Raw genomic sequence first — 23,953 nt, forward strand, 5'->3', positions numbered from 1 at the left:
AGGCGTCCTCCTGCCCCCGCTCTGACGCACAACCTCCTCACGCTGCTTTTTTTTTTTTTTACAGAGAGAAAGGGAGAGGGAGAGTTAGAAACATTGATGAGAGAAAAACACTGATCAGCCGCCTCCTGCACACCTCCTACTGGGGATGTGCCCGCAACCAAGGTACATGCCCTTGATTGGAATTGAACCTGGGTCCCCTCAGTCCGCAGGCTATGCTCTATCCACTGTGACACACCAGTCAGGGCCTCACATTGCTTTGCTGGAGACGGGTGCCCTCTCTCTGGACCAGGCCACAGTGGGCAGGCAGAGGCCTCGGGGGTGACCAGCTGGCGTGTTGAACCTCACCATGTGGGGACCTACCCCTCGGAGCTACTTCATAGTAAGGCCGTTCCTCTTGCGGCCATGAGCCAGAGGCCACTATGCAATGAGACTTGCAGGAAAGTCTCCCCGAACAGAGTGGCAAACCCCCAGGAGTCCCACGTGCACCCTGAGCTGTAGGATGGTACAGTGTGACTGATCAGTAACAGTGCTGATATGATCAATACCCCTGGGACTCCCGTCAGGAGCAGCAGCACTCATGGCCTGTCCACAATGGTGAGCGTGCCGAGCCCGGGCCAACAGTTTACAGAGGAAACACTGAACCTCGAGGGCACTCAACTACTTTGCCCAAATCACCGGATGCAAACCCCGTCCCGGCTGAGTGCAGAGCAACGTCCGAGCACCCATGAGAGCCTCCAGAATTCCGGGCGCCAGGGAGCTATTGTAGTTCAGGCGGGTTACCCCCTGCCGGGCGCTCAGCTTCAGAGAAACACACGCGCCTGCCTCTCAGGGGCTGGAGGCGCCGGCCTCACGCCTGCCCCCTCGCCCCCGGCCCCCGCCCCCAGCGCTCCGTCCTGGCAGCCTCCCACCGGCCAGGGGTGATCTTTGGACTGACAGGACATGCTTGTTTGATAAACGTCATGGGAATATGGACGTGAGAGTCACGGAGGAAAAGTCTAGGTTTCAGTATCGGTTACTCCACGCTGTGTTCTCATGGCATCCCTCCCGCTCTGCTCGCTTGTGTTTTCAGAAAATATTCCGAAAACTCTTGCCCTTCGTTGGGAATGCTCCCTGCCCAGGTGGTTCACACTAGCTGGCCAGCTGTTTCCAGAGATGAATACTGAGCTCTCCATGGCCCCGCCCCTCCACTACGATAGAGACCAGCAGCACCAAGCCCACAGAGGACAGCAAACACTTCACGTCAAGGGATGAACATCATAGTTCGGGACAAGCAGGGACCTCAGAAAGCAATGGCCCAACCGTCCCCCGGGCACCCATCACTGCCATCCACATCCACAGACAAGGCCAATGGAGGCACGTGGTTTCCACGTGGAGGAAAGGAAGGAAGGAACAAAGGAAGGAGGAAGGGTGGGAGGGGGGACGGGAGGGCAAAAGAGAGGGAAGGAGGGAAGGCGGGAAAGAGGGAGGGAAAGAAGGAAGAAAGGAAGGAAGGAAAGAAGAAAGGAAAGAAGGGAGGGAAGGAGGGAGAGAAGGAGGGAAGGAAGGGAAGAAGGAAGAGACAGGCGTCCTACTGACCCATGCCCTGTGCCTGCGCCTGCTCCGTGGGACATGGCCGCCGCCCACCGGGGAAGAAGGAGGACGGCTTATGAAGGAATAGCCGTCAGCGGGTGTGCGGAGTGGACACCGGAGACGAGGCTGCCTCCCTGAGCTCTGAGGGGAGGGGGTGACGCCCGGGGAAGAGGGAGGACGGCTTATGAAGGAATAGCCGTCAGCGGGTGTGGGAGTGGACACCGGAGACGAGGCTGGCTCCCTGAGCTCTGAGGGGGGACACTTTGCTCTAGGATTTACTTGCCAACATGTAGAAGAAGTGCTGGGCGCACCGGGCCCCGCGCACACGCAGGCTCCTCTGCGTCCTCCGCTCCTGGGTGCCCGCGAAGAAGCTGCGGGACAGCTGCCGCTGCGAGTCCAGCGTGACACGGTACTGCAGGTCTGCGGACAGGGGTGGGGGTTCCACAGGGCGCTCCGGCGAGGGGGGGGGCTGGCCTCCCGCAGGGGCACTGGGGGGCTGGCCTCCTGCAGGGGCACTGGGGGGCTGGCCTCCTGCAGGGGCGGGGGGGGGGCCTCCTGCAGGGGCACTGGGGGGCTGGCCTCCTGCAGGGGCACTGGGGGGGGCCTCCTGCAGGGGCACTGGGGGGGGCCTCCTGCAGGGGCGTTGGGGGGGCCTCCTGCAGGGGCACTGGGGGGCTGGCCTCCTGCAGGGGCACTGGGGGGGGCCTCCTGCAGGGGCACTGGGGGGGGCCTCCTGCAGGGGCGGAGGGGGGGGCCTCCTGCAGGGGCAGGGGGGGGCTGGCCTCCTGCAGGGGCACTGGGGGGGGCCTCCTGCAGGGGCACTGGGGGGGAATGGCTTCCTGCAGGGGCACTGGGGGGGGTGGCCTCCTGCAGGGGCACTGGGGGGGGCCTCCTGCAGGGGCACTGGGGGGGGAATGGCTTCCTGCAGGGGCACTGGGGGGGGTGGCTGGCCTCCTGCAGGGGCACTGGGGGGCTGGCCTCCTGCAGGGGCGGAGGGGGGCTGGCCTCCTGCAGGGGCGGGGGGGGGGCCTCCTGCAGGGGCACTGGGGGGGGGCCTCCTGCAGGGGCGGAGGGGGGCTGGCCTCCTGCAGGGGCACTGGGGGGGCCTCCTGCAGGGGCACTGGGGGGGGCCTCCTGCAGGGGTGGAGGGGGGGGCCTCCTGCAGGGGCGGGGGGGGGCCTCCTGCAGGGGCACTGGGGGGGGCCTCCTGCAGGGGCGGGGGGGGGTGGCCTCCTGCAGGGGCGGGGGGGTGGCCTCCTGCAGGGGCACTGGGGGGGCTGGCCTCCCGCAGGGGCACTTGGGGGGGGCCTCCTGCAGGGGGGGGAGGGGCTGGCCTCCTGCAGGGGCGGGGGGGGGGACCTGGGGGCCATCGGAGTGCTGGGTGCTGGGAGGGGAAACAGGCTGGAGAGGGGTCCCCACATGTCTGACTCAGCAGTGAGGGTCGCTCCAGTGGAGCCAAGGGCCCCGGGGAGCAGGTGGCACAGCTCTGTCCTCTGCAACCCCAGCCCCTCCCCATACCCCTCCCCGCCAGCAGAGGGCAGAGGGCAGAGGGCAGGAGGGGAAGGGAAGCCTTTTAGGGCAAACCCACAGGACTGAGCCAATCTCTCTCTCTCTCTCTCTCTCTCTCTCTCTCTCTCTCTCTCTCTCTCTCTCGTTTATTTGCTTTATTTTATAAGCACCTGATTGTCTGATTGTCTATGGTAAGTGCAGAGCTACGGGAGAAACCCGTCACATAGCGTATCTGCTCCACACTTTTGGGGTCCCACTGCCCGTTCCTTCGGCAGGTTTCTCAGGACCCACACGTTCCCAGGGGCACACGGGCTGCACAGGCCCCTGCCCGGGGGACCCGCGGGAAGCCTTTATGCTGGACGGGGCGCCCCCCCCCCCCCCGTCCCGCCCCCTCCCCCGCCGTGAGCGGCGCTCACCAGCCTCGTAGACGGCATCCTCCTTGGACTTGAGCTTCGCGTGGAAGCACACGGTCGCGTTGATGCACACGGTCTCCTTCCCCTCCATGCGGCAGTTTTTCTTCTGGATATTCACTTTGTTCGGCTCAAAGTTCATGGTCACTTTCACCACAGCCACGTCTCGGGCCCTGGGCAGACACAGACCGCGGTGATCACCCCACGTCCCCCCGGGTGACGGACGCCACACGCGGGGACTCAGAAACGCCCCACCGCCCGTTTCCCTGGAGGACCTAGGCCAGACCAGGCGGCTGATGCTCCGAGGACATGGGGTGGCTTGGGAACCGCCTTGGGCCTTTGTCTGCCAAGGGCAGCAGAGACGCCAGCCCGACATGACCTTGGGGGTTCAGGGCGCGCCATCCAGACATCTCGTGACTCGTGGGTTCCTGGAGCTGCCAGCCGGGAAACAGCTCCGCAGGGCAGCTTCCCAGAGCCCCTGCCTGAGACACTCCTCAGAGACCCCTCCCGGAGGCCCCAGCAGGAGCAGGGACTCCCCGGGAGAGGGGACAGGGCACCCAGCATGACCAGGGAGCCCTGCCTTAAACACCCAGGCCCTCTGCCCTCCCCTTCGTCCGGAGGGCCAACACTCCCCCTGCCGCCGGGCACTGCGCCTGGACTCTGAGCCCCGGAGTGCCTCATCTCCGGGTCCCCCAGCTCCACTGGCTGACACGTCCCCTTAACCCAGCACTGACAGGTCAACAAAAACAAATGCATGTTCTCTCTGCCCCCAGCTGGGGACTCCCGGCTTCAGGGAGGCGGCCCGAGGCACACCTCTGGGGGCCCAGCCGGCGCCCGGCCCTCCCAGGCACCGCCTTCCAGGCTACCCTGGTTATACATCGAGTGGCCAGACATTATGATCTCCGAATGCACCAAAATCTGGCCGCGCAGTCTGTATCACTGTCACCCGCCTACAGCGAGGTGCTTCACACCTGTGCACAGAGCTGTGTGTGACACCCGTGCATAGTTCTATGTGTAACTCCTGCATGTAGTCCTATGTACAATTATACAGAGTTCTATGGCTAGCACCTGTATATAGTTATATGTACAACTGCATGTAACTCTATGCATAGCACCTGTATATAGTTATATGTATAACAATTGTATGTAGCTCTATGGCTAGCACCTGCACATATAGTTCTGTGTGTAACAACTGTACATAGCTCTAGGGCTAGCACCTGTATACAGTTATACATATAGTAACTGCATATGTAGTAACATGTATAGCTAAAACATTTCTTTCATGATGGTTATTATCTGTGTGTGATTTAGCATACATTTCTTATTTGACCATTAGTTGTATCTTAAATTACGACAAACTCATCGATTTTTAGGTCTCCATCTGCACGGGGTCTCTCTCGGTTTTCTTTGCTGCTCTTCCAGGTACATTTTAGGGAAATGGCCATTAAGGATTGCTTTCACCTGAATTGCATTAAGCCAGGGGCCAATTTGGAAGTATCAACATGTGAACTTTCCAGCAAGGCTCATATCCTAAGTATAATTTTATTCATTAAATCTTTTCTTTATATTTCTTAATAAAGTCTTTTTTAAAAATGTTCATACAAAATTCTCATTAAAGTTATTCTTTATATAGTTTAACCAGGTTTTTGGTGTGTTTTTTTTTTTTCAAATAGAGCCCTTTTTGAAATTGTTTTTAACTAATTAAAACTAGGGTTATTAATGCTATTGGTAAGTTATTTTAGTAATAAACAAATACAATGACACTATTATATGTATTTGACCATAAGCCAGAATGCATAGTTAATTAAAGTTCTATAGTTAATTGGGGACGAAGGCATTTTAAAGGCTGAGCAAATCAAGGCTGATTCTCCTTGTTCCTTTACTGTGACTCATTGACTTCTCCAGCCACCGGACCGCGTGCTTTTTATCGGAGCAATGGCGCAGGAGGAAACAAACACTTGGCCGGATACGGCCCGACCACCTCGGCTCTGGAAGGCGTGTGGCCCGCGACTCGGGGCGCGCGGTCCGCATACGCACCAGAAGAGCGCGGCGCCGCCGAGGCCGCCGATGGTCACGTCGGTGAGGCCGTCGCCGTTGAGGTCCATCTCCCCGTGGATGGACTGGCCGAAGAACTTCAGGGTCTCGCCGTCCCCGCCGGACGGGATGCGCTGCGGAAAGCCCGGCGAGAGGCGATGTCAGAGGAGCCTCTTCAGAGCATTTGGAACACGCGGAGGACGTGGCCGGGCGGACACACTCCCGCTGCGGGGACTGCGGGGACTGCGGGGACTTCAGGGACCCGCCCGCGGCCCCTCCTGGGCGCAGAGCCCTCTCTCCGCGCCCCCGAAGGATGCTCCGTCCATGCAGGCAACTCGGGCTCCTGACACCAGAGGAGGGAAAGCAACAGGGCGTCGCCTTGTCCAGCAGCAGGGACACCTGCCACGGGGCTGCTTCCCAGCTGCTGCCAATCCCGGGCCCGGGAGCGGAGAGGCGCTGGGCACCTTGAAAACACGGCTCGCCCAGGCAGGAGGGAGTGGGACCCGGTCTCGGGGTTGGTCTGTTCACTAAACTTGGGGCTGGGGGCCAAGGACACACCCTCACTGTGCCGCATCCGTCTCAGCAGCTCACGTCCACTCCTGGGTGCCCACAGGGGGCGGCGCGGGGCGGGGGGAATGAGGACGAATGCGGGGAGTTCTCCAAGGCCGGCCTGTGCGCGTCCCCACATAACACTGGCCGTGTGGACCCCCTGACTTAGCTCTGGAGGGACCCGGTGGAAGGTGACAGGACAGGCAGACCCTTCCTAACGTGGGGTCTCCTCGTCCTCCCATTTCCTACGGAAAAATCCACCAGCACCATTCTCTCCTCCGGGGACAGGCACCCTGCAGCTGCCAAGCAGCTGTGCAGAGGACTCGTCTGCCCAGCCTGTGTGGCTCCGGGGCTGAGCATCAACCCATGAACCAAGAGGACACGGGTCCGATTCCCAGTCAGAGCACACATCAGGGTTGTGGGTTCGATCCCCGGTGGCGGGCATGCAGGAGGCAGCCACCCGCTCTCTCTCTCAGTGTTCTATCTCTCCATCCTATCAACAAAATCACGGATTTTTAAAAAGTGCTCTTTCGTTTTGTTAGTGCTGCTTTTGTTTTGTTTTGTACCATTTAAAAGATCAGATTGTGGAGACTGGCAAATAACAACAACAAAAACCAGGTAAAAGAACGAAATACAGAGTAATTCTGCTATAAAGGCAACTTAGAGGACCCCGGCCGGCCTGGCTCAGGGGCTGAGCGTGACCTAGGAACTAGGAGGTCACGGTCCGGTCCGAGTCCCGGTCGGGCACCTGCCCGGGGGGCGGGCTCGCTCCCCCGTGTGGGGCGTGCAGGAGGCAGCCGGTCCCTGATTCCCTCTCCTCATGGATGCTTCTCTCTCCCTCTCCCTGCCTCTCTGGAGTCAACAACAACAACAACACAAAGACAGCTGGGAAGAGAAGAGAACCCTGACTCCCGGCTCAGAAGGAAGAGATGGAGCGGTGCTGGCGGGGCAGGTGGGGCACGGGAGAGGGCGGCGGGCCCACCTGGGCGTGCTGCCTGCGCAGCGACCGGCCGCGGCCGTGGAAGATGTACACGGCGCCCGCGTGGTCGTCCTCCAGGGGCGCGCCGACCACCACGTCGTGGAAGCCGTCCAGGTTGAGGTCGCGGACGGCGGCGATGGCCGTGCCGAAGCGGGCGCCGCACGGCTCGTGCTTGTTCCTCTTGGTGCAGGCGGCGTGCTTCCGGGCCGAGCAGCACACCTGCGCCTCGGGCTCCAGGCTCATCTGGAACTCAAACCTGGTCTGGCGGGAGACAGGACAGGAGGTGTCTGCAGGGACCCCGGGCTGGGCGGGAGGAGGGGGCTCCACAGGGAAGTGCCACTGGGAACGCCATGTGTGCATCCCCCGGGCAGGCTGCAACATCCCTTAAACCCAGGCCAGAGAGCCGAGTGGAGGTGTCCGAGACCAGCGTGTTCAGTCAGATAGATATAGAGATAGATGATAGAGATAGATGATAGATGGATAGATAGATAGATATAGAGATAGATGATAGATAAATAGATAGATAGTTAGATATAGAGATAGATGGTAAATGGATAGATAGATAGATATAGATGATAGGTGATAGATAGATAGATAGATATAGAGATAGATGATAGATAAATAGATAGATAGTTAGATATAGAGATAGATGGTAAATGGATAGATAGATAGATATAGATGATAGGTGATAGATAGATAGAGAGATAGATGGTAAATGGATAGATAGATAGATATAGAGATAGATGGTAAATGGATAGATAGATATAGATGATAGATAGATAGATAGATAGAGATGATAGATGATAGATAAATAGATAGGTAGATAGATAGATATAGATGATAGATGATAGATAAATAGATAGATAGAGAGATAGATGGTAAATGGATAGATAGAGATGATAGACGGACAGACAGACAGACAGACAGACGGTGCGGAAGAAGCGGCTGGGGTGGGAGTGGGTCCTCTCTCAATGCCACAGGGTGAGGGGACTGCCCAGTGTGTGTTCTTAAAGCAAAAGAACTGACTTTTGAAACCCTCCATCCATGTCTCCATCCCTCCTCCCCCCAATACTGCGCTCCTGTGCAAAGTCCCCATAGGGTTCCCTCACAGAGGCCCCTCTGTTCAAACGCAAGCTCCCCCCCCCCCCCCCCCCCCCCCCCGGAGAGAAGCAGCCAAAGCCTCAGGGTGCGAGTGACAAAGGACAGAGAGGAGCACGTGTTCTTGGGGAAATGGGGAAAACAGTAGAGGATCCCAAAATGTTGGGAGGACAAGGAAAAGAAAAAAATGGTAGAAAGGAAAAGAAATCATTGGTGAATTAAATAATTAATATGGGGAGACTGAAAATTAAAAAACAAACAAATAAATACCGACTTTGCTGTAAGCAGCAAGAAACAACAAAAACAAACAAAAAGTAAAAACCAACTCTTCTGATAAATCAATCAATAGTTATTTCACCTACAAATAATGTCTAAAGTCAGAATCTCACTCCAGCCCAGTGAGGTTTTCCAAAAACCACAAGTGCCGTTTGCTGCAAAGATCTGGTGTCATTGACTGCAATTCCTGACACCCTCCCCCACCCCACCCCTGAAGCGACCCATACCCCCAGGCCACCCACACCCCAGGCCAGAGCTCCTGAATGGCTGGCTGTGAGCTGTATTTTATCTTTATCCTACGTGTTCTGTTTGAAAGGAATAGTTCACATGTTCGAGGCAGAAAACACTTAGTGGTTTGAACAGCATCGTTGGAATTGCAGCCTCATGCAGAGAAGAGGTGGCAGCGGCCGGCACACTGTTTCTGCTCCTTTCCCCGCAGTGAGTTCGGAAGGGGAGCCACGTGATCGGTTTGAAATGAAGGGGAAGGAGAAGCTGTTCATTGTTGGTTTGGGATGAAGGGGAAGGAGAAGCTGTTCATTGTTGGTTTGGGATGAAGGGGAAGGAGAAGCTGTTCATTGTTGGTTTGGGATGAACAGGGAGGAAGAGGATGCCCCGGCCGCCCGGTTCCCCGTTCCCGTTACCTGGTTCAGGGCGTAGACGTACACCTTGCCCTGCTCCTCCTTCTCGGGCCCCATGAACATGGGCGCCCCGACCAGGAGCAGGTCCGTGTGGGAGTCTTTGTCGACGTCCACGGTGGTGAGCACGCTGCCGAAGTAGGAGCCGATCTGGGACACAGCACAGGGCAGAGCGCCGTCAGAGGAGCCTGGGCACCGGAAGCCGAGGGCCTATGCCTGGCGGTGCGCACACCGTCCAGCCTGGCCCGGCTCACACCAGCCCGAGGCGTGGGCGAGGCCAGAGGGCAGGGGCTGAGCTGCAGAAACCGCTCACTCGGCCCCCGGCTCTGCCCAGGCTGCTGAGTAGCAGGCACCCCCCCCCCCCCCCCCCCCCCGAGTAGGGCGGCTGCTACAGGTCCCGTAAGGGCTTCCTGTAGCTTTCTCCCAACCTCGTCCTCTCCACCAGTCAGAAGAGACCAGTGACACTGCAGAGATTACTTTTACAGAAAGAAAGGCCTCGAGATGAACAATGGAAGGCACTCGGGAAGGCATCAGCGTGTGCTGAGATGCAGCGATGGGAGCGCACACACTGAGGTACCTCTGAGGAGCTGACTGGGCAGGATTCGGGGCGGCGATTTTACCCGAGAGTCTCCACACTGCCCCCCAGCACGGGGTGTGGTCTGTCCCAGCCGCTGCGGGGACATGGGTGCAGGGACCACCCCTGCCAAACTCAGCCCTTCCAGGCCTCCGAGCGCCCAGCACAGGCCCGGCCCAGCCGCGGGGCCGAGGCGGCTCTGTGTTCCTGAAGCTGCGGACAGCCGGCGGCTGAGTGGGACCTGCGGCCATAGCTCACCTGCTCCCCGCGCAGCGCCTGCAGGATCCGGACGTCCCCGCCCTCCATCCGGTACACGATGACCTGCCCCGTGTGGTTGTAGCGCGGCTGGCCCGCGATGTACAGCACGTCGCCCCCGGGCACCGTGGCCGAGTTCACCGTGTAGCCTGCAAAGGAGAGGCCGCACGCATGCTCCCCTCGACCTGCACCGGGCCCCCGAGACCCCGCTCCGAGGGGAGCAGCATTTCCACATTGCACGTGGACTCACAGAGTGCCTGAAAGGAGATGCCAGGGCCTGCTCCCCTCTCCCTGAAACAGGAGGAAAGGAGAGAGGGACAGACCGCCTCTAGGACAGAAGACGGCAGGAAGGAATGCCAGCGTGCTGACCTAGGAGCCCGGCGAGGCATCCCTGCTCCTCACCCAGCAGCCCAGCCCCGGGAGGCACGCCTCGGGCGACAGAGGACTTCCTAGACGTGCTGAGTGCTAGGGGCTGGGAAGCCATACCCCGGGGGCCCTTCCCATCCGGGGCCCTCCAGCCGTGACTGAGATGAGATGATAGATAGGGGCATTCCCAGACGCCCCTGGACAGCCCTCCTGGAACTGATCTGGGGAAAGGTGGCATCAGACACGCTCCTCCTCATTCCAGACACGCCTCTGGGGAAGAGCAGATGCTGATCACTGTGTCTAAGTCCCATGTTCCTCTCACTGAACAGAGCTGTGAAAGAGGAAGCTGCATGACCAAGCAAAAGAAACGTTTCTTCTCCAAAACCAGAGCCCATAAAAAGACTAAGGATAGGAGATATCTAAGAGACTAGGAGTAGTCAACAATAATAAACACTTAGAAATGGCTAACCCAGTCAGTGTGGCTCGGGGGTTGTCACTGGTTTGATCCCCAGAGAGGGCACATGCCAGGCTGGGCTGGGTCCCCAGTTGGGTCGTGCAGGAGGCAGCTGATGGATGCTTCTCTCTCATCAATGTTTCTGTCTCTCTCTCTCCCTCTTCCTTCCTCTCTCTCACTCTATTAAAAAAAAAACAACTATAAGAACATAAAAAAAAAATGGCTAAAGGAGTAAGTGGTGAGTGGTTTTTCTCACAATAAAATTAAGTAGGATTCTGATCTGAGGGATATCAGCCGGGTCACAGTGTCTCTTTCTTGCCTCATTTCCGGCCTTGAGGTTAAAGAGTGGCAGACACAGGGAGACCTCGGAAAGCGCACACACATGGGCCTAACCCAGCCCTGCCTCGCCAGCCCTCCGAGGACGCATGCCTTCCTCGTTCCGTGTTCCGGCGAGGGCCGCTCAGAGCCCAGGAACTCCCCCGGGCCCCGTCCAACAGCGACCTTGGCCATAACCTCCGCATAGCTGTCAGGGAGCCACAGACACATCGGCAGACGATGCTAAAGACAAGACACAGAAACACGACTAAAAGCCATCCCATCCTGCTAGCGACACCCCACTCACCCAGGTAGGAGGCCAGGGGCTCGTTCTTCCTGGAGGACTCCACGTTGAAGGTGGTGTTCCGGGGGATGAGGATCTGGGTGCCCTTCTGCATGACGACTGTGCCGTTCCAGTCGTAGGCGCCCACGGCCCCGAGCATGACCCAGTCCTGGCACCGGAGGGAAAACGGGCCGGTTCTCAGGAGCGGACACGCAGCCCACAGTGCGGCAGGCGCCTTCCACGGGCGTCCCACCACGGACCCCGTGGCCTCACGGTGCCCGGGGCCCTCGGTGCCCGGGGCCCTCAGTGCCCGGGGCCTCACAGTGCCCGGGGCCTCACGGTGCCCGGGGCCTCACGGTGCCCGGGGCCCTCAGTGCCAGTGGCCTCACGGTGCCCGGGGCCTCACGGTGCCCGGGGCCCTCACGGTGCCCAGGGCCTCACAGTGCCTGGGGCCCCCTCAGTGCCCGGGGCCCCCTCAGTGACCGGGGCCTCACAGTGCCCGGGGCCTCACAGTGCCCGGGGCCTCACAGTGCCCGGGGCCCTCACGGTGCCTCACAGTGCCCGGGGCCCGGCCGCTCAGAGCACTGTCTCCATTCCCGGGGTCCGGGATGACCCAGATTGGCTCTATGGCACACGGCACACAGGAGTGCCAGCCTGCCTGTCCGGGCCGCGCTGCCTCCTCCTCCATCAGCTGCAAACGATGCCATTTCTGATGCTGTGTTCTCGGTGCCAAGAACCCTGGGCCTTCCTTGAACGTGGAGCCCTAGCAGAGCCCTGGAGCCCCTCCCACAGCATCGGCAGCTCTTCCAAATCAGCACTTCCCATGGCCCGTGCAGGACCACCAAGGGGGCGCTCACGTCACGGGTTCACAGCGGTCGTGCGGTGCAGTGAGCTGCGAGGGGACGCGTGCCCAGGAGGAGCCGTGAGTGCCCTCCCTGTGGGTGAGAAATGTCACCAGGGCGTGGCGAACGGCTCAGACACCAGCCGCACCGGTGCCGTGCGCCCACGCTGGGTGCTGGTTTGGGGAGGAAACCTCAAAAAAACTCACGTTCTTGAACTATGACCTTGAACTAACTCACTTTCCTGGAAGAAGAGAGCCGTCCAGGGAGCCGTACCTGGGAGTAGTGCGCGCTGAAGCCGGTCTGCGACATCTCCATCTCGAAGGAGGCGGCGGCCTGGTCGGCGGTGGCTGCAGGGAGAGAGCCCTTAGCACCTCGGACTGAGGGCGCCCGCCCGAACCTCAACGCCCGTGTCCCCATCGGAGTGCCAACGCCGGGCGGGCAGGGCACGCTGGCAGAGGCCGGGCTGCCGTCCTGGCGTGTGGTGCGGCATCGCCACGCGTGCCCCGTCCTCCACACCCGCCGCGGACAGGCCTCGGGCTCTCTGTCCACAGGCTGCAGCCGGAGTCCCGCATGGGGCCTCTGGCCGGCCGCTCGCCGGGATTTCTGCTGAGGTACCGGACCCCGCTCCCCGAGCCTTCCAGCCTGAGAAAAGGCACTCCCACCCCGCCCCCACGTCTGGCTGAGACCCTCCGAGCCCCGTGCTGGTGAGGCGGCAGGCGTGCTGCGTTTGTATTTGCTCTGATCTCTGGCTGTGGGTGTCACTCACAGACCAGGGGGGGCTTTTAATTTAATTTAAAAAAATATATTTCATTGACTTTTTACAGAGAGGAAGAGAGAGGGATAGAGAGTTAGGAACATCGATGAAAGAGAAACATCGATCAGCTGCCTCCTGCACACCTCCCACTGGGGATGTGTCCACAACCAAGGTACACGCCCTTGACCGGAATCGAACCTGGGACCTTTCAGTCCGCAGGCCGATGCTCTAGCCACTGAGCCAAACCGGTTAGGGTGGAGGGGAGTTTTTGACAGGCTCTGGGCCATGTGCCATTCAATCATACACGCACACGCACACGCGCACACATGCACACACCATCCTGTGCCCAGTGCAGAGCGCCCTGTGGGAATGTGCTCCTCTCAAACCCGCACCAGCCCTGAGCCACAGCCCGAGGGCACGGAGGCGACGCTGACTCACTGGCTTCCGGGGGCGGGGGGGGGGAGGGGCGGCTGCTGATCTATTGGCCTCGCAGGGACGTAAACATAGAGCAGATGTTAAGAATGTCAGCCTGCCCTTTCATGGAGGCATGGGAATAATCCCATCTGTGGAATCACACTTATTTCCTCGTTATTTCCTGGCATACATCTGCTCACAAGTCCACCAGCAACTCCTTTTGATAGGGCCGGATTCGATGGGACATCCACCAAGAACCCAAATCGATCGCTTCGATCTCACCCATGACCCTCTCGCCAACTGACCGAGATGCCCTGTAACCTTCACTGAGGTGCTTCCCGCTCCCTTTGCCCGGTCAGCGACAGGAACGGCGGCGGAGACCTGCCTCCCCCGCACTGCTGCTCTGCGTGGATCTGAGGACAGAGCCGGAGGCGCTGTGCCTCCCTGACCTCTCGCCGCCAGCGCCTCCCTGGCTGCCAGGTGCCTCTGGCTGGGGGATCCGGGGGTCTCCAAGGTCTGATGGGAAAGGGGACCTGAGACCACTTTCTGATTTCACCGGGCACGCTGCTGGCACCCGCCCCCACCAGGTGGCGCTGTCGCAGCCCGCAGGGACCTCAGAATTGCTAGTGACTGTGGAAAGGTGAACGTTACAGGGAATGCGGACTTCCCAGGTGGCCGAGGACACGAAGCCCTTTCGATCACATGATGAAAGAGAAGCAGAAGCAGGCTCTCAAAACCCTCTTCTGGTTAGCCCACAGGGGGCATTGTTAACCTGAGGAGCCCCTTGTAAAGTGATTCCTCTCCTGACACAGAGGCCTCCAGGGGTGTCTGAGCGCTCCCATGCTCGGCCTTGGAGGGGGCACCCAGGCTAGAAGGAAAGGTCACTGGAAAGGTCACCAGCAAAGGGGCTCCTCCCCCCATCTCTGGTGCGGCTTCATTCCTGTGAGCCTTGGGCCGCGGTCACTGACTCGAGGTGAGAAACAGGACTGCCCTGTGCTCTGCTCCCGCCTGCAGCTCAGGGTTTTCCTCCTAAACGCTCTTCACGGTCTGCTCATCGCGTCCGGACGCACGTTCGTGAGATGGCAGGCCCACCGGGCCCTGGAGGGCCTCACTGGCTCCCGGAGGGGCAGCCGGGGGTCAGGGTGGCTGGTCCCGGAGCGGGGGGCAGGGAGGCCTGGCTGCCCAGTGTCCTCCCGCCTCTTCTCCCTCAGGCCGCTCTGTGCCCCCAGCCAGTGGCCGTGAAAAAGCCAAGAAAGAACCAGAGAGAAGTGACGTCACTGCCACACTGGCACTGAGGGGGGAGGGAGGGGAGGAGGGCTGGGGCTGGGTGGGGGGAGGGGTGGGAAGGGAATGAACAGGGAGCAGCTGCCTGAGGACAGGCCCCTCGCTGGGCAACAAACCCGAGAAACACACCCGCCAGCGCCCCCTCAGCCCGGGCCCGGGAGAGGAACAGACGCGCGGACACATCTGGTCCTGAACGGCCCCACGTGTCCCCACACAGCCAGCCCCGCCCTGGGCCACGGGCCTCGCCACGCAGCAGGTCAGACTCACAGGAAGGACCACCGAGCACAGTGAGTGCCCAGCCACGGACCCCCCACAGTGAGTGCCCAGCCACGGACCCCCACAGTGACCCCCAGCCACTGACCCCCCACAGTGAGTGCCCAGCCACGGACCCCCCACAGTGAGTGCCCAGCCACGGACCCCCCACAGTGAGTGCCCAGCCACGGACCCCCCACAGTGAGTGCCCAGCCACGGACCCCCACAGTGACTGCCCAGCCATGGACCCCCACAGTGAGTGCCCAGCCACGGACCCCCACAGTGACCCCCCAGCCACGGACCCCCACAGTGAGTGCCCAGCCACGGACCCCCACAGTGACTGCCCAGCCACGGACCCCCACAGTGAGTGCCCAGCCACGGACCCCCCACAGTGACTGCCCAGCCACGGACCCCCACAGTGAGTGCCCAGCCACGGACCCCCACAGTGAGTGCCCAGCCACGGACCCCCCACAGTGAGTGCCCAGCCACGGACCCCCACAGTGAGTGCCCAGCCACGGACCCCCCACAGTGAGTGCCCAGCACGGACCCCCAACAGTGAGTGCCCAGCCACGGACCCCCACAGTGACCCCCAGCCACTGACCCCCACAGTGACTGCCCAGCCACGGACCCCCACAGTGAGTGCCCAGCACGGACCCCCACAGTGACCCCCAGCCACTGACCCCCCACAGTGACTGCCCAGCACGGACCCCCCACAGTGAGTGCCCAGCCACGGACCCCCACAGTGACCCCCAGCCACGGACCCCCACAGTGAGTGCCCAGCCACGGACCCCCACAGTGAACCCCAGCCACTGACCCCCCACAGTGAGTGCCCAGCCACGGACCCCCCACAGTGAGTGCCCCGCCCCCGACCCCCCACAGTGAGTGCCCAGCCACGGACCCCCCACAGTGAGTGCCCAGCCACGGACCCCCACAGTGACTGCCCAGCCATGGACCCCCACAGTGAGTGCCCAGCCATGGACCCCCACAGTGACCCCCAGCCACGGACCCCCACAGTGAGTGCCCAGCCACGGACCCCCACAGTGACCCCCAGCCACGGACCCCCACAGTGAGTGCCCAGCCACGGACCCCCACAGTGAGTGCCCAGCCATGGACCCCCACAGTGACCCCCCAGCCACGGACCCCCACAGTGAGTGCCCAGCCACGGACCCCCACAGTGAGTGCCCAGCCACGGACCCCCACAGTGACCCCCAGCCACTGACCCCCCACAGTGACTGCCCAGCCACGGACCCCCCACAGTGAGTGCCCAGCCACGGACCCCCACAGTGACCCCCAGCCACGGACCCCCCACAGTGAGTGCCCAGCCACGGACCCCCCACAGTGAGTGCCCAGCCACGGACCCCCCGCAGTGAGTGCCCAGCCACGGACCCCCCCAGTGAGTGCCCAGCCACGGACCCCCCACAGTGACTGCCCAGCCACGGACCCCGCCCACCTTCCAGGGCGAAGATGCGCTCGCCCAGCGCCTCCACGATGGTGACCAGGGCCAGCTCGTCTGACACGTTGAAGAAGTGCTTCTCGGTGGGCGCGCTGGCGATGGACTTGATCTCCTCCACGAACTTCTCGGTGCTCAGGTTCCCGCGGTTGTAGCTGCCGAGGATCTGAGGACAGAGGTGGGAGGGGCCTCACCCGCTGTGCGGACAGGACCCAGGCCTCACCCGGACCCGAGGCCCTGGGGGATGGCCCCAGGCCCCGGGGGAGGGACCCAGGCCCGGGGGGGACAGGCCCCGGGGGAGGGACCCAGGCCCGGGGGGGGGGACCCAGGCCCGGGGGGGACAGGACCCGGGCCCCGCCAGGACCGGAGGCGGTGCGGCGTCGGGGCCAGGCGGTTCCGTGAGCGTCGCCTGCTCGGAGAGGAGCGGCCGGACACAGAAGCTCCCTAAGGGAGCTGGCCCACGCTGCCATCGGGGCGGGGAGATGGGTGCAGGGGCGGGCGGCGTGTGCGTGGACGGTCCCTGTGCTGCGCTCGTGGGCCTGTCCATTAACGCTGAATCTTAGAAATAAGGCGGCTCCACAGGAACGCTCCGGTCCTGCCGGCCCCTGAGGTGACGCTGGCCGGGGCTGCCCCGCCGGCTGGCCAAGCAAGGGGGCTGCTTGACCGTGAACCCGTGGTTCTTTCCGAAAACGCGCCCAGGGGCAGGCCAACCCACCTACGTCTTATGTGTTCATTTCTTTATTAAATATACTTTATTGACTTCACAGAGAGAAAGGGAAAAGGATAGAGTTAGAAACATCGATGAGAGGAAACATTGGTCAGCTGCCTACTGCACACCCCCTACTGGGGATGTGCCCGCAACCAATGTACATGCCCTTGACCGGAATCGAACCTGGGACCCTTCAGTCCTTGGGTCCATGCTCTACCCACTGAGCCAAGGCGACTAGGGCTGCATGTACATTTTATTTTTTTTAAATTTATTTAATTTATTTAATTGATTTTTTAGAGAGGGAGAGGTAGAGAGAGAGGAACATCAGTGATGAGAGAGAATCATGGATCGGCTGCCCCCTGCACGCCCCCTACTGGGGATCAAGCCCAAAACCCAGGCATGAGCCCTTGGCCAGAATCAAACCTGGGACCCTTCAGTCCACAGGCCAGTGTTCTACCCACTGGGCCACACCGGCCAGGGCTGTATGTCCATTTCAAACAGATATTGGACCAGGAGCTCTCTCACTTGGAAGTGTGGGAAATAAACAATTAGGACTTCCTGTTTGAAACCAAAGGCCCAGGACGGGGACATTCTTTCTCTGAGAAGGGGCGGGGCTGGCTGTGTTGTGAACTGTAATTGTTTAGATGTTCCAGGAGGTGTTCTTGGACATGCGGTTCCCTTTTAAGAGAAGGGTTTATGGGTATAATTCATAGGCGGTAAAAGCCACTCTCTTTAGGTGGACAATCTGGGTTCTATGCCATCAGCCCCCCCCCCCCCCCCACGTGGAGCCATGGGATGTTCCTGTCGCCCCCAGCTCCCTCTGGCTCCTTGGTCGGCCGCCCCCCCATCCACCCCCCGCCCCTCGGGACACGGGTCTGTTTCTGCCCTCCCGGCCGGCTCTCCAGGACGTCAGCGGCCAGGCATCAGCGGTATGCGCCGCGGGCCTGGCTCCTGTCACTCTGCGTGAGGCTCTGACAGCCCTCGAGGCCGCCCGCCATGGGGCAGCCGTCCTTCCCGCCCGCAGCCTCCCGGCTGGGGCCCAGGGTGCGATGGCGGGGGCGTCTGGCTGCTCCCAGTTCCCAGCGACAATGAGGGAGCTGCTAGGACAGCCCGCCCGGCCTCTGTGCACAAGCTCCCTTCCTCCCGAGGACAGACCCGGCGAGGCCGCGCCGGGGGCCTCCGGTCTGTGTTTGGCGTCAGCAGGAATTGCCAGCCGGGCCGGCGTGGCTCAGGAGGTCACAGTTCGATTCCCGGTCAGGGCACAGGCCCTGGATGCAGGCTCCATCCCCAGTAGGGGGCGTGCAGGGGGCAGCCAATTCTCTCTCTCATCGTTGGTTGATGATTCTCTCTCATCGTTGAGGTTGCCATCTCTCTATCCCTCTCTCTTCCTCTCCGACATCAATAAAGACATATATGTTTTTAAAAAAGAAGAAGCTGGAGCTCACAGGGTTGAGTAACTGACCGCTGTCAGAGGCGGGATTTGAACAAAGGTCTTTCTGACTCCAAGTCAGTGTCCTCTGCCTCTCCCCGCCCGCCCTCCTGCTCATCGGAGCCTTTCTGCTCGGATGGTGACGCAGCTGTGTCTCCAGGCTGGTGTCTCTGTGCCCTGCACAAGGCGTGGGGGGGCGGGGAGGAGGATTGGGGGGGTGAGGGGGGGCTGGGGTGCCCTTTGGGAAGCTGTGGCATGAGTGGAGGGGTGAGAAACCGGGAGACGTGGAGACTGGGCCTGCCGCCCACAGCCATGGGCCTGCCGCCTGGAGCGTGGGGAAAGGCCAGCTGCCCTCCTCTGGGGGCGCCAGAGGGCAGGGGGGCTGTGGACGCAGGTATGAAAAGCCGTGTGCGTGACAGCATGCAGGTAAGGTCACTTCAGCGACTGTCCTGTTTGCAAAGCCTCACGTTCTGACGTCCCTCCCCACGAGGGCGCCGGGACCACAAAGCCAGCTGACTGCACGGAGCTGCTGGGGGTTGGAGCCAGTCACCGGAAGAGGTGTGAGTGCTCAGGGCTCTGGCGGCCTGGGGGAGGCATGTGCTGTGCGTGTGTGTGTGTGTGTGTGTGTGAGTGTGTGTGAGTGTGTGTGTGTGTGTGTGCGTGTGTGTGTGTGTGTGTGCGGTGACTCCTCTGCATGGCCACAGTGTGCTCACAGGAGCTCCGGCCTGGGGGAGGCATGTGCTGTGTGTGTGTGTGTGTGTGTGTGTGTGAGTGTGTGAGTGTGTGTGTGTGTGTGTGTGTGTGTGTGCGCGTGCGTGCGTGTGTGTGTGTGTGGTGAGTGTGTGTGAGTGTGTGTGTGTGTGTGTGTGTGTGTGTGTGTGTGTGTGCGGTGACTCCTCTGCATGGCCACAGTGTGCTCACAGGAGCTCCGGCCTGGGGGAGGCATGTGCTGTGTGTGTGCTGTGTGTGTGTGTGAGTGTGTGAGTGTGTGTGTATGTGTGTGTGTGTGTGCGCGGTGACTCCTCTGCATGGCCACAGTGTGCTCACAGGAGCTCCGGCCTGGGGGAGGCATGTGCTGTGTGCTGTGTGTGTGTGTGTGTGTGTGTGTGTGCACGGTGACTCTCTGCATGGCCACAGTGTGCTCACGGGAGTGGGGGCTCTGCAGGTAACATCCCATCATCACTGCGGGCCAGAGGTTTCCCGGGAGCCGAGGGACTGCCCCTGCTCCGGTCCTTGGCCTCCTGCCGGCCGGAGTGCACTAACGGGGACATTTCCGTAGCTGTGGGCGCCCCTTGGCTCGGCCGTGGGGGTGTGAGTGGCCGGGCTCTGCAGCCGGGCACAGGCCACGGGGCGCCTCTCCGATGCCTGCCCGCCCTCCCGTCGCGCGGGGGCAGGCAGAGCAGCCCACGGCCATGGCAGAGAGCCCCGCCCAGGCCCGGTACGCACCGCGATGGAGAAGCGCTGGATGCCGTCGCCCTCGCAGTCCTGGATGACCTCGGGCAGCCGGTGGTTATCGTGCGACTCCCCGTCCGTCACGATCACCATCACCTTCTTGACGCCCCTGCGGGCGCCCCGGGCCTCCATGAACGCCTCCTTCCTGAGGGCGGAGGAGAGCAGTGAGAGGAGCTAAGGCCCGGCAGGAGGCGAGGGGCCCCCAGGGAGCCCCAGGCGCCGCCCTCCCGCCCTCCCGGTCACCAGCAGGGAGCGGGGGCCAGGGACTTGTGGGGAGGGATGGAGGGAACTGGCCGGGGATCCTTCTCCTGGAAAGGGCTGGAGCAAGCCCGGCAGCTACCTCCTCCCACCTTCACGCCGCGCAGGCACACAGCACTCTGCTGCACTTAGACTTTCACAGTAAATTTTTCTTAAAATGTACAAAAAGAAGGAGGAGGAGGAGGAGGAGGAGGAGGAAAAGGAGGAGAAAGTGGAGGAGGAGGAGAAGAAGGAGGAAGAGGAGGAGGAGGAAGAGGAGGAGGAGGAGGAGGAGGAGGAGGAGGAGGAGGAGAAGAAGAAGGAAGAGGAGGAGGAGGAGGAGGAGGAGGAGGAGGTGGAGGAAGAGGAAGAAGAGGAGAAAACACCGGCCATCGGGGCCTGTGTGCCTCTGCCGGCTACGCTGGGCCATAGGTTTCTGGCTTCTCCTCGTGCACGAGCAAAGGGGAACGGGTGCGAGAGGCTGGTACGTAAGCGAAGCTCATGGCCGCCTCCGGAGCCCAGCCTCCATACAGCCCTACGCCGGGAGGGTCACCACGCTGCCCACTGCCCGAGGGCAGACCCCGCCGAGGGGGTGACGGCAGCCCTTCCCTGGAGCCCGCCGGCGGCTCTGAGACCAGTGGCTCCGTGTGACGGCACCGTCAGCACGGCGCCCTGGACCCCCGAGACTTGTCCCAGGTTCTTTCTGTGAATTAACCCCCACCCCCCTGCACGCCTGCAAACATGGAAACATCTCAGGATCCTCTCCTTGGCATAGGACAGTGGTCAGCAAACTGCGGCTCACAAGCCACAGGCGGCTCTTTGGCCCCTTGAGTGTGGCTCTTCCACACAATACCACGGCCTGGGCGAGTCTGTGTTGAAGAAGTGTCATTAGAAGAAGTTTAGGTTTTAAAAATTTGGCTCTCCGAAGACATTTCAATCGTTGTCCTGTTGATGTTTGGCTCTGTGGACTGATGAGTTTGCTGACCACTGGGACAGGAGTATCCAGGCCTTGTGACTAGACGTGAAGGAAGGAAGCTTGGGGTAGGGATAGGAGATACACGCATTTAGAACTGGGAGACACTGGACAGGGACGTAAAGGGTTCTTACAAAACCAAAAGCAGAGTCTGGCTCTGGCCCTGCATCAAACACATGCTCAGATGCAGCGCCGCCAGGTGGACGCGCACGGCGCTGGCATGGCCGCCGCAGACGCGGGCTGGCGGGTCTGGGTCGAGTACCTGGCCGTGTCAATGCCCAGGGCGGTCATGGTCTGGCGGCCGCCCCGCTGGACGATCCTGTTGGCAGCCAGGAGCACGTCCTCGGTGGAGGCGTAGGTGTTGAGGTTGAACTCGTGGGTCACGTTCTCTCCGTACTGCACGATCCCCACCTGGAAGAGCAAGCCCAAGAGTCGTCCATCAGCCACGTGCCCCAGCTCCAGCTGGGGGTCAGAGACACGTGTGCTTCAACGTGTGCATCAGAGGCGGCCCCTCTGCGTCCCAGCCGAGAGTAAGCATCTCTGAGAACGCACACCCTGCCACTTCCACAGCAGCAGTGTCTGTGTACGGGCAGCCTGAGCCCAGAGGACAACGAAGGTTATTAAACTTCCCAAATGATCCATCTGTCCCTTGGGCAGTTTCCACTGCAGACTCGAGTGGGCCCGGGGAGGGGTGTTCATTGGGACCTCACCTCCCTCCACCCCAGGCTTTGCCTTTGCTCCCATGGAGCGTATAGGCTACAAGACGGAGACCCACCACACCACCGCTCAGACACACGCCCGACTGCCAACCAGGCCCAGGCCTGGAATGCAAAACCTGTCATTAGCGAGCTCAGCCTCCGGCCCTGAGTTAAAATGGGGCTCGGGGAAGAAAGCTCACAGGGAGAGACCTCACTGGTGCTGTGGGGCCAGAGGCTCAGGGAGAGACCTCACTGGTGCTGTGGGGCCAGAGGCTCAGGGAGAGACCTCACTGGTGCTGTGGGGCCAGAGGCCGGTCCGGGGTGGAGGCTGGGAGGGAGGGCCCGTGGGAATCAGCGGGGGATGCTCTCCTGTCTTCCTCTCCGGGAATGCACAGGCACACAGAGCGACCGGGAGTTTAAAGAAGACGGTGCTTCGTCTGCCTCATGCAGGAATGACGCCTGAACTGCATCTAAGAAGGCCCCCAGCGCCGGGCTGGGCGGGAGCAGGCCGAGGCAGAGCCCGTGGGCACAGAGCTGTGTACTCAGAGAGCGCGCAGGAGGCTGTGGGAAGACAGGCGGGCTCAGGGAGGCAGCGGGGTGACGGTGACAAGAGCCTTCGGGGCCCCTGGAGAGCGCGGACGCCATTCGGCAGGCAGTCACAGCGGGTCTTCATCCAGGGCAAGGCCGGGAGGCAAACGTCACCGGCACCGTGGACAGGGAGCTCCGGGAGTGGCCGTGGGGCGGGGGGGGGGGGGGGGGGGGGAGGCGGCCCAGGGCAGGGCTGGGCTGCAGACTCACAGGATGAATCGGGCCTCGTACTGGCGGCCTCTGGGGAACGGCCATGGAGTGTGCAGGGAGACAGATCAATGGCAGTCCCAGAGCGAAATGGCGTCTCTCCCTCGCCCTGCCTGGCTCCGTGTCCTCCACCTCTGGGTGGGAGCACTGCACACGGTCCCGTTAGCACAGTTCACTCTCACATCCGCCTCCGGAGTCACGGCCTTGTTCAGGGCAACGCACTGACGTGGCGTACTTATGTCATCTCGTTTGTCCAGGAGAGCATGCACTGGGCGGGTATTGGGGGCCAATCCGACCCCTGTCACGCTTACGCCACCGTATCGTCCATGGCAAGCTCGGAGTGCCTGGGTTCGCCTTGGTGGAAGGCAGTTTTATGGCCTTCTCTCTGCCGTGGGTTAAAACTGGTTTACAGAAATTCCCCGACTGTTTGTAGAAGTTTTAATGGGACCACACAGAGACTCGGAGGAGACTCTGAGTAACCATGGCTGCCCCCTCCTTTTCCGGGGGGACACGTCCCAGACCCCCATGGATGCTGACCCAGAGGGTGTCAAACCCTGCATACAGGTTGTTTCTCCTTTATGTACACACCGCTGGGAAGGTTTAATTTATCTGTTAGGCATGGCAGGAGATTGACAATACTAACAACACAGAGCGATTAAAACAGTTTACGTAAAGAGAGTTACGTGAACGCGGCCTCTCCCCAAATACCTCCGTGTGAGACGCGGGACAAAGGGGTGATTCACGCCCCAGGGAGGGAAGGAGGGAGCAGGATGGGCAGATTTTATCTCTCTGCCCAGAACGGCTCGCACTTTACAATTTATGGGATTTTCTGTTTATTTCTGGGATTTTCCATTTAATATTTCGGACCGTGGCTGACCACGGTTACTGAAGCCACAGTAATCAAAATGCAGATAAGGGGGGGCTACTGCCTTCAGAATGCACGTTCCTGTCCCTGGCGCTGCACCCCAAAATGTGCACTGACCGTCCTGCCCAAGCCTCTGTGCTCGCTGGCCTGCCGCCTCCCTCCCTCCCGCCTCCCTCCCGCCTTCCTGCCTTCCTTGCTGGGGGACAGGCAGGTGCAGGGATGCCCCACTCCATGGAGCAGCCTGGCCTGTGGGGACCTGCGTCACTAAGGGACATCCTGACGGCAGAGCAAAGGCCACGGAGCCCAATTCGTCGTGCATGAATTCTGCACCTGCCTCTGTGGTAACACTGCACTAGTCAGCCTGGGCGAGAACTCCGAGGCTGCTTCCCTTCAGATGCAGGCCCGTGCTCACCCCCGGAGCTCCCGGTGCTGGAGGCTGGGGGACGGCCCAGCACCGGGGCTCTGAGGAAGGGTGCGGGAGCCCTGGCGCGGA

At 61.2% G+C, this 23,953-nt stretch overlaps 1 protein-coding gene across 2 annotated transcripts in view; it reads right to left on the bottom strand.

The window, feature by feature from the left end:
* ITGA1 (integrin subunit alpha 1) overlaps positions 1-23,953 on the bottom strand; it is a 127,563-nt gene that overhangs the window by 12,831 nt on the left and 90,779 nt on the right. For both annotated transcript variants that reach the window (XM_036409785.2, XM_036409784.2), the window contains 11 exons: positions 21,365-21,513; positions 19,887-20,037; positions 16,303-16,468; positions 12,422-12,495; positions 11,331-11,475; positions 9,892-10,037; positions 9,066-9,209; positions 7,054-7,311; positions 5,526-5,656; positions 3,495-3,661; positions 1,853-1,989 (listed from right to left, as the gene is read on the bottom strand). In XM_036409785.2, the coding sequence (XP_036265678.2) occupies positions 1,853-1,989; positions 3,495-3,661; positions 5,526-5,656; positions 7,054-7,311; positions 9,066-9,209; positions 9,892-10,037; positions 11,331-11,475; positions 12,422-12,495; positions 16,303-16,468; positions 19,887-20,037; positions 21,365-21,513 (1,668 nt within the window). The remainder of the gene's footprint in view (positions 1-1,852; positions 1,990-3,494; positions 3,662-5,525; positions 5,657-7,053; positions 7,312-9,065; positions 9,210-9,891; positions 10,038-11,330; positions 11,476-12,421; positions 12,496-16,302; positions 16,469-19,886; positions 20,038-21,364; positions 21,514-23,953) is intronic.

This window comes from Pipistrellus kuhlii, unplaced genomic scaffold, assembly GCF_014108245.1.
Source record: "Pipistrellus kuhlii isolate mPipKuh1 unplaced genomic scaffold, mPipKuh1.p scaffold_m20_p_4, whole genome shotgun sequence".
Classification (NCBI taxonomy): Eukaryota; Metazoa; Chordata; class Mammalia; order Chiroptera; family Vespertilionidae; genus Pipistrellus; species Pipistrellus kuhlii.